At 39.9% G+C, this 9,922-nt stretch overlaps 1 protein-coding gene across 5 annotated transcripts in view; it reads left to right on the forward strand.

The window, feature by feature from the left end:
- The window catches only part of ciita (class II, major histocompatibility complex, transactivator), a 51,734-nt gene extending 45,921 nt beyond the window's left edge, over positions 1–5,813 (forward strand). For all 5 annotated transcript variants that reach the window (XM_061905867.1, XM_061905869.1, XM_061905868.1 and 2 more), the window contains one exon: positions 5,415–5,813. In XM_061905867.1, the coding sequence (XP_061761851.1) occupies positions 5,415–5,490 (76 nt within the window). In that variant the 3' untranslated portion in view covers positions 5,491–5,813. The remainder of the gene's footprint in view (positions 1–5,414) is intronic.
- Positions 5,814–9,922: the final 4,109 nt, after the last annotated feature.

Here is a 9,922-nt window from a genome sequence, read left to right on the forward strand (position 1 = left end):
AAAAAAGTATGTGTAAAAAATGTGTGTATAAAAACTGTGTAAAAAAAATTCAGTGTAAAAAAAGTATCTGCAAATTCAATGTAAAAAGATTCAGTGTTTTAAAATTCAGTGTATAAAAATTCAGTGCATAAAATGAGTGTAAAAACTTTGTGTAAAAAATCAGTGTATAAAAATTCAGTGTAAAAAAATTTGTGTAAAAATTTCAGTGTATAACTATTCAGTGTAATAGAGTGGTGTTTTGTTATTGGACTTCTGTGCTCATCACAGTTTGTCCATAACAAACACCGTGTTCACACATAAGGGTGTCCATATGTGCATTTGGCACCAGGACACCCTAGGCCGTAGTTCCATGATCGACTTTGTAGTTGTGTCATCGGATTTGCGGCCTCATGTTTTGGACACTCGGGTAAAGAGAGGGGCGGAGCTTTCTACCGATCACCACCTGGTGATGAGTTGGCTGCGATGGTGGGGGAGGATGCCGGACAGACCTGGCAGGCCCAAACGCATTGTGAGGGTCTGCTGGGAACGTCTGGCAGAGTCTCCTGTCAGAGAAAGTTTCAATTCCCACCTCCGGAGGAACTTTGAACATGTCACGAGGGAGGTGCTGGACATTGAGTCCGAGTGGACCATGTTCCGCACCTCTATTGTCGAGGCGGCTGATCGGAGCTGTGGCCGCAAGTAAGTTGGTGCTTGTCATGGCGGTAATCCTAGAACCCGCTGGTGGACACCAGCGGTGAGGGATGCCGTCAAGCTGAAGAAGGAGTCCTATCGGGTTCTTTTGGCTCATAGGACTCCAGAGGCAGTGGACAAGTACCGACAGGCCAAGCGGTGTGCAGCTTCAGCGGTCGCAGAGGCAAAAACTCGGACATGGGAAGAGTTTGGGGAAGCCATGGAAAATGACTTCCGGATGGCTTCGAAGCGATTCTGGACCACCGTCCGCCGCCTCAGGAAGGGGAAGCAGTGCACTGTCAACACCGTGTATGGTGCGGATAGTGTTCTGCTGACCTCAACTGTGGATGTTGTGGATAGGTGGAAGGAATACTTTGAAGACCTCCTCAATCCCACCAACACGTCTTCCTATGAGGAAGCAGTGCCTGGGGAATCTGTGGTGGACTCTCCTATTTCTGGGGCTGAGGTTGCTGAGGTAGTTAAAAAGCTCCTTGGTGGCAAGGCCCCAGGGGTGGATGAGATCCGCCCAGAGTTCCTTAAGGCTCTGGATGCTGTGGGGCTGTCTTGGTTGACAAGACTCTGCAGCATCGCGTGGACATCGGGGGCGGTACCTCTGGATTGGCAGACCGGGGTGGTGGTCCCTCTCTTTAAGAAGGGGGACCGGAGGGTGTGTTCCAACTATCGTGGGATCACACTCCTCAGCCTTCCCGGTAAGGTTTATTCAGGTGTACTGGAGAGGAGGCTACGCCGGATAGTCGAACCTCGGATTCAGGAGGAACAGTGTGGTTTTCGTCCTGGTCGTGGAACTATGGACCAGCTCTATACTCTCGGCAGGGTTCTTGAGGGTGCATGGGAGTTTGCCCAACCAGTCTACATGTGCTTTGTGGACTCGGAGAAGGCATTCGACCGTGTCCCTCGGGAAGTCCTGTGGGGAGTGCTCAGAGAGTATGGGGTATCGGACTGTCTTATTATGGCAGTCCGATCCCTGTACGATCAGTGTCAAACTTGGTCCGTATTGCTGGCAGTAAGTCGGACACGTTTCCAGTGAGGGTTGGACTCCGCCAAGGTTGCCCTTTGTCACCGATTCTGTTCATAACTTTTATGGACAGAATTTCTAGGCGCAGTCAAGGCATGGAGGGGTTCCGGTTTGGTGGCCGTGGGATTAGGTCTCTGCTTTTTGTAGACGATGTGGTCCTGTTGGCTTCATCTGGCCGGGATCTTCAGCTCTCACTGGATCGGTTCGCAGCCGAGTGTGAAGCGGCCGGAATGAGAATCAGCACCTCCAAATCCGAGTCCATGGTTCGCTCCCGGAAAAGGGTGGAGTGACATCTCTGGGTTGGGGAGGAGACCCTGCCCCAAGTGGAGGAGTTCAAGTACCTAGGAGTCTTGTTCACGAGTGGGGGAAGAGTGGATCGTGAGATCGACAGGCGGATCGGTGCGGCGTCTTCAGTAATGTGGACGTTGTACCGATCCGTTGTGGTGAAGAAGGAGCTGAGCCGGAAGGCAAAGCTCTCAATTTACCTGTCGATCTACGTTCCCATGCTCACCTATGGTCATGAGCTTTGGGTCATGACCGAAAGGATAAGATCACGGGTACAAGAGGCCGAAATTAGTTTCCGCCGCCGTGTGGCGGGGCTCTCCCTTAGAGATAGGGTGAGAAGCTCTGTCATCCGGGAGGAACTCAAAGTAAAGCCGCTGCTCCTCCACATCGAGAGGAGCCAGATGAGGTGGTTCGGGCATCTGGTCAGGATGCCACCCGAACGCCTCCCAAGGGAGGTGTTTAGGGCACGTCCAACCGGTAGGAGGCCACGGGGAAGACCCAGGACACGTTGGGAAGACTATGTCTCCCGGCTGGCCTGGGAACGCCTCAGGATCCCCCGGGAAGAGCTAGACGAAGTGGCTGGGGAGAGGGAAGTCTGGGCTTCCCTGCTTAGGCTGCTGCCCCCGCGACCCAACCTCGGATAAGCGGAAGAAGATGGATGGATGGATGGATGGATAATTCTGTATTTTAAAATAAAAAGAGTATAAAAAATGAGTGTATGCAAATTCAGTGTAAAAACATTCTGTGTTTTAAAATTCAGTTTATAAAAATTCAGTGCAAAAAAAATGAGTGTAAAAAAAATTCAGTGTGTAAAATCAGTGTATAAAAATTCAGGGTGAAAAAAATGTGTGTAAAAAAAATGTCAGTGTAAAAAAAACATTTACCTTTTCAAAAAGCAATACTCACTTCCGTTGAATTAAAACTGACGCTGTTTCTAAGACAGGATTGAGTGCGTCAGTCTTAATTTACCTCAGGTAAATCTTGCATTTTGAAGCAACACATTTTTTGACATAGAATTTTTTCATGCTGAATATTTTTTTGCAGTTGACTTTTTTACACTGATTTTTGTACATTGAATTTTTATGTACCAAAATGTTTTCAGTAAAATTGTCAGCATATTTTGCTGCAAAAAAAAAATTAAGTTCACAAAAAAAAAATGCTAAAAATCTTTTAAATCCCATTGTGAACGACTCTTGCCGTCGTCGTGTGGGTTGCGAGGACCATTCACGAACGACATCGCTTCGCACAGGTTTGACTTTATTTTTCAATAAAGCTGCAATGTCGGTCGGTCACTCTTTCAGCTCCTCCTCCGCTGCTCGCTCCGGTCTGCTTTTCAGCTGCCGTGTCGTCGTCCACCTCTCCTCCCTTGATCTTTCCTCCTTCTCCCCTTTTATACACTGAGAAGAGATAGGCAGATTGTTAGCCGGTGTGTGAGCCACGCACCTGATCTCGATTGCTGCGGCGTCGCTCCCTCTTCGTTCCACCGCATTCTCCGCCTCCTGGCCGCCATCTTGAGCAGGGCCAAAGTGTGTCCTGCCCCGCCGTCGGCCCGTCAGAATCGGAACTCACGGTTACTCGTCTGCAAACTCGTTCACTTGCTATCGTTATTTAAACTAAAAGAGGAAGTACATGTCAGTCGAACTGCATTTGTATCAACGTACTCTGGAACTAAAAGTATCTTGCTTTTACGGTAAAAAATAACCTAACATTTTGATTGTATTACTTTAAATTGAAAAATGGTACCAATGTTATTTTTATGGTAAAATTCAGGTGAGTGAGCTGCTCGTGTCGTTTTTTTCCGGAAAAATCTACAGTTGTTTTTACACTGAATTACTGTAACATGAAAAACAGTACTATGTTTATTTTAACGTTAAAATTTGGGCGACAGCTGGCGTTTTTTTTTTTTTCAACCATAAAGTCTACCTTCATTTTTACAGTGTAATTAGGAAAATGGTACAGCAATTATTTTAATTGGAAAATTTGGGCGAAAGCTGCTAGTTTTTAGGTTTTTTTTGTTTTTTTTAATACCGTAAAATCTACGGCCATTGTTTTTACAGTGCATTACTGTAAGTTGCTAAATATTACTATTATTTTTACTCTAAAATTCTGGCAACAGCTGCAAATGTTTTTTTCTGTAAAATATGCAATCATTGTTTTGACAACGAAGTACTGTAAATTGAAAATCAGTACTAGTGTTATTTTTGATGGAAAAATTCTGGCGACAGCTGCTAGTTTTTGGGTTGTTGTTTTTTTCTTACCGTAAAATCAATGGTCGCTGTTTTTACAGTGCATTACTGTAAATTGCAAAATAGTACTATTATTTTTACACTAAAATTCTGACGACAGCTGCAAGTTTTTACTGTAAAATCTATGGTCATTGTTTTTGCATGGAATTACTGTAAATTGAAAAACAGTACTAGTGTTTTTTTAATGAAAAAATTTTGGCGACAGCTGCAAGTTTTTTACTGTAAAATCTATGGTCATTGTTTTTGCATGGAATTACTGTAAATTGAAAAACAGTACTAGTGTTTTTTTAATGAAAAAATTTTGGCGACAACTGCTAGTTTTGGTTGTTTTTTTGTAATCATAAAATCTACGGCCGTTGTTTTTACAGTGCATTACTGTAAATTGAAAAATAGTACTATTATTTTTAAACTAATATTCTGGCAACAGATGCAAGTTTTTTACTGTAAAATCTGTAATCATTTTTACACCGAACTACTGTAAATAAAAAAAAACAGAACAAGTGTTTTTTATGGAATAATTCTGATGACAGCCGTTAGTTATTTTTTTGTTTTGTTTTTTACTGTAAAATCCATTGCTGTTTTTACAGTGCATTACTGTAAATTGAAAAATAGTACTTTTATTTTTACACTAAAATCTGGCGACAGCTGCAAGTTTTTTACTGTAAAATCTGCAATAATTTTTACACTGAACTACTGTAATTTAAAAATAACAGTACTAGGGTTTTTTTATGGAAAAATTCTGGCGACAGCTGTTAGTTTTTGGTTTGTTTTTTTACTGTAAAATCTTCAGCTGTTTTTACAGTGCATTACTGTAAATTGGAAAAATACTATTATTTTTACCCCAAAATTCTGGCGACAGCTGCACGTTTTTCACTGCAAAATCTGCAATCATTATTTTTACACCGAACTACTGTAAATTGAAAAGCAGTACTAGTTTTATTTTTATGGAAGGCGGCAGCTGCTAGTTTTGGGGGAGTTTCTACCGTAAAATCTACAGCTGTTGTTTTTACAGTGCATTACTGTAATTTGCAAAAAGGGCCCCATTATTATTATTATTATTATAACATTCTGGTGAGGCTACTGCCATTGGATTTGACAATAAAAAGTGAAGTTGTATTGGAAACAGGTTCGCTTCCCGAGCTAAAAGCATTGAGTGACTGCCTCCTTGTCTCCGCCAGGATGTGGAACCAGAGTATTCCGTTCAGAGTCTTTGAGCGACTACAGCTGCACGACTCCAGGATACTTTGGCAGTAAAGATCCACACACGTTTACTTTTCTTTTGCACATCAAACCAATATTTGTGTGTACAAATACTACGGTTGGTACACACTGAAATACATTTGCACTAACAAGGAAATGCTACATTTGTTCAAATTGTCAACACATTTCTTCAATCATTTTACTACATGGTTTTGTATTTATTATCATTAAAAAAGACTTCCTTCATGTTAATACATGTATTATTATGGAGCTACTTTTGTTTAGCACTTTGGAGAATCATTTTAGTAATTTAGGTCATTTATTTGTAGCTTATTTTTACCTCTGCCACTTGAATTAAAGTTAAAACATGTCCTTTATGCAGTTTGTCTTCAATCAAACTTCTATTCTTACAGTAAGATTGGCACAACTTCAAAGTATGGCCAGCAGAGGTCGTCCTTTGTTGCTGCTATGTGCGACAGTCCACTTATTGTAAGGGTGAAGCAGCACCCCCATGTGGACACAGCGTGGCACGGCAGCCACAGCAAGGAAAGGTGGCTGCTGCACCCACAAGAACAGAACTGGTCTTTTCAAGGTGACCTTGACACACCCTTCGTGGTGTCACACCCACGTTGACTTTTGTCTTGCAGCTAACCACGCATTTCAAATCAAACGTACAAGTTTTCACGGCTCGGAGAACAAAATGCGGCTCAGAAAGGTTCATTCCAGTAGGCACAAATTCCATACATTGTTCATGAGAAAGGACGCAAAAGAAAAAGGCTCCGCTTTTGCTACCGGAGTTTTTGTTTATTCTGAAGATTTTGACCACTGATTTGCGATCACAGCCATAGGAGAGTCACCTGGCATCCTTGACCTCATTTTGGTCAGTTGTGAGGCACTGATACGCTGAAATAAGGCAAGTTGGATGAGACGTTTGCCTCAAGCCATTGGCGCCTTACCGCAACTCAAAGCGGTTGCCTAGCAACCAAAAACAACGGCGAGTTTACAGCTGTTTTAAAGTGCTTCCAACGTCGCAGAGTGTTATAAGTTGACAGACTAACACCTCAAATTGATCTCTAAACAACACAAGGTACGCATTGTTGGAACAATCAAGTTAAACCTGCTGCAAGTTGCTAAAGTAACTGCCGTTTAAGACACAAGAGGCACTGACGTCATCGATCTGCCGCTATGCCAAAAGCTAAAGGGAAGACGGAAAGCCCGAAATCTTCGGTGTCAGACGACACAGGACACAACTGGGACCAAGATTTGAGACTGGACACAGGACATGATGGGGAACAAGGAGCACTACTAAAAATACTCCATGAATTAAAAGAAGGTTGGATAGAAATGAAAGAAGAAATTAAAGAAATAAAAAAAGAGCTGAAAAAAGCAATGGAAGAACACAAACAAGATGTGAAAAGTCTGCAGCAAAATATTGAAAGTTTGCAAACTCAAATCATCACCAGAAAAAATGAAGTCTCTGATATGTGCCAACAATGGAAGACCTTTCAAGAAGATATGCGCCAACAAATGAAGACCCTTCAAGAAGCCAACTACATGCTGTGGAATATCATAGATGAAATGGAGCAGGATAAACGAATGAATGATATAATCGTGACAGGGCATCGAATTAAACCAAGATCTTATGCGAAGGCTGTGAATAATGTAGGTGAACCAGATGAAATGGATCTTGTCTCGGCAGAACAGCAACTGGTCAACTTTCTGCAATCAAAGGAAATTGAAATCAATATTGATACCATCGAAACATCCATCCCACTGAACAGAAGAGACAACAACGCCACTCCAGTTGTGCTCGTGAAATTCGTAAACAGAAAATCTAAAATGGCATTGTTGAGACAGGGAAAGAAGCTGAAGGGAACAAATGTGTACATGAATGAGCATCTCACTAAACGTAATGCTGGAATCGCCAAGAAAGCACGCGACTTGAGAAAGCAGGGAAAAATCCAGGGAACTTGGAGCGCCAACTGTAAAATCTACATCAAGCTGAATGGAGGTCCAGAAGCAAGAGTAATTGTTGTCAATGACATCAAAGACCTGGACAAATTTTAAGTTTACACAGCTTCCACAACAACGATGATAATGGACTCTGACAGAAAACAAGCACCTAAACTCAACATCAACACTACTACGCTGCAACGGACGACTAAAAAAGAAGACCTAGATTCAGGACTGCATCCATCTACACTTATAGAGATTATTGAAACGACATCAAAGATTGTTGAGCAAGGAAATATGGAACTACAAAACTTCTGCAACAAAGAGCACAAAAACCAGGATTTGGAAAACAATATAGATCCAGATACAAATGTTTTTTCCCACATTAGTAATAATTGTTTTTATTACACAGATGAACAATACAATAGCATCATTAAAAGTGACAACACATTGTCAATTATTCATTTTAATAGCAGAAGCTTGTATGCAAACTACCACAATATTAATAACTTTTTGGATCACATCAAAGAACCCTTCAAAGTGATCGCCATCACAGAAACATGGATTGATGATAAAAAAGGAATAGATTTTGATCTGGAAGGATATGAACTAAACTATATTAACAGAACCAACAAAAATGGAGGAGGAGTAGCTGTGTATGTGATGAAGAACCTGAACTACAAAGTATAGATAATATCTTAGAATGTATTACCATTGAAATATGTCAGGAAAATAGCAAAAACATACTAATCAGTTGTATATACCGATCACCTAAGTCAAGTATAGAAACATTTGAAGAATGGATCAAGGCAACTTACATGGACAATGGTAAAAAAATAATTTTCTTATGCGGTGACTTTAATATTGACTTATTGAACCCAAACAAGCAAAAGTTTATTGATGACTTCATTGATACAATGTACAGCATCAGTTTATATCCTAAAATCACAAAGCCAAGCAGAATCACAGGACACTGTGCTACGCTTATTGATAATATGTTTACTAATGATTTTGATAACAGTACTAATAACCGACGTTAGTGATCATCTGCCAGTTTTTACAATTATATGATGGAAACTGCAGAAAGAACATGGAAGACAAAAGGACATTTCAAAGACTGTGCACAGAGAAGAGGATGATTGATTTCAAAATGGAGCTACAAAAGCAAGATTGGGACAATGTGTACAATGAAAATGAGGTTGATGAAGCATATGAACATTTCTTAAAGAAGTTCATAATACTTTATGACAAACATTGCCCATGGAGACAACTCAGTAGTAAACAGAGAAAGAATAATCAACCATGGATGACAAAAGGATTAAAAAATGCTTGTAAGAAGAAGAATACACTATATAGAAAATGTATAGTACAAAGAACTACAGAGGCAGAAGTTAAGTACAATAAGTATAAAAACAAGTTAACAAACATACTACGATCATGTAGAAAATAATATTACAGTGAATTATTGGACAGGAACAAAAATAATATGAGAGCAACATGGGGCATTCTCAATAGCATTATAAAAAATGGCACTAAGAGGGACTACCCCCAATACTTCTTAGACGGAAATAAATATAATGACAACATAAAGGAAGTAGTTGAAAGCTTTAATAACTACTTTGTAAATATTGGCCCAAAATTGGAAGAAAGGATTCCAGACCCAGTTTCAATTGAGGACTATTATGATACCAATTCCAACTCCATGTTCCTCAGTAATGTGACACAGGAGGAAATAGTTAAAATTGTGAAAAAATGTAAATCAAAGACTTCAACTGATTGTAACGGAATTGATATGGATACGATAAAAAAGGTTATTGATGAGATCTCAGGACCATTAATGTATATTAGTAACCTATCATTTCAAACAGGTACATTTCCAAACAAAATGAAAATAGCTAAAGTTGCACCAATTTATAAGACTGGAGATAAACATCTATTTACAAATTATAGACCTGTTTCTTTACTTCCACAATATTCTAAAATCATCAAAAAACTGTTCAATAACAGATTAGAGAGTTTCATAAATAAAAATAGAATACTCGAAGAGAACCAATATGGATACAGAGCTAATGTTTCAACTTCAATGGCTTTAATTGAAATCACAGAAGAAATTACCAATGCAATAGATAGTAAAAAAAAAGTGCGGCAGCAGTGTTTATGGATCTAACTAAAGCATTTGACACAATCACAATATTTTAATTAAAAAACGAGAACGATATGGCATCAGAGGGTTAGTCTTAAATTGGATAAGAAGTTATCTAACGAACAGGAAACAATATGTGAAGCTAGGCGAACACACTTCCACAATGCTAAATATATCCTGTGGTGTACCTCAGGGATCAATACTAGGACCTAAATTATTCAATCTCTATATAAATGACATTTGTAAAGTTACAAGATATTTACAGTTAGTATTATTTGCGGATGATACAACAGCGTTTTGTTCAGGAGAGAACACTCAGAAGATAATACAAATAATAACAGAAGAAATGAACAAATTAAAAAAATGGTTTGACCAAAACAGACTATCATT

The sequence above is a fragment of the Nerophis ophidion genome, linkage group LG07 (assembly GCF_033978795.1).
Source record: "Nerophis ophidion isolate RoL-2023_Sa linkage group LG07, RoL_Noph_v1.0, whole genome shotgun sequence".
Classification (NCBI taxonomy): Eukaryota; Metazoa; Chordata; class Actinopteri; order Syngnathiformes; family Syngnathidae; genus Nerophis; species Nerophis ophidion.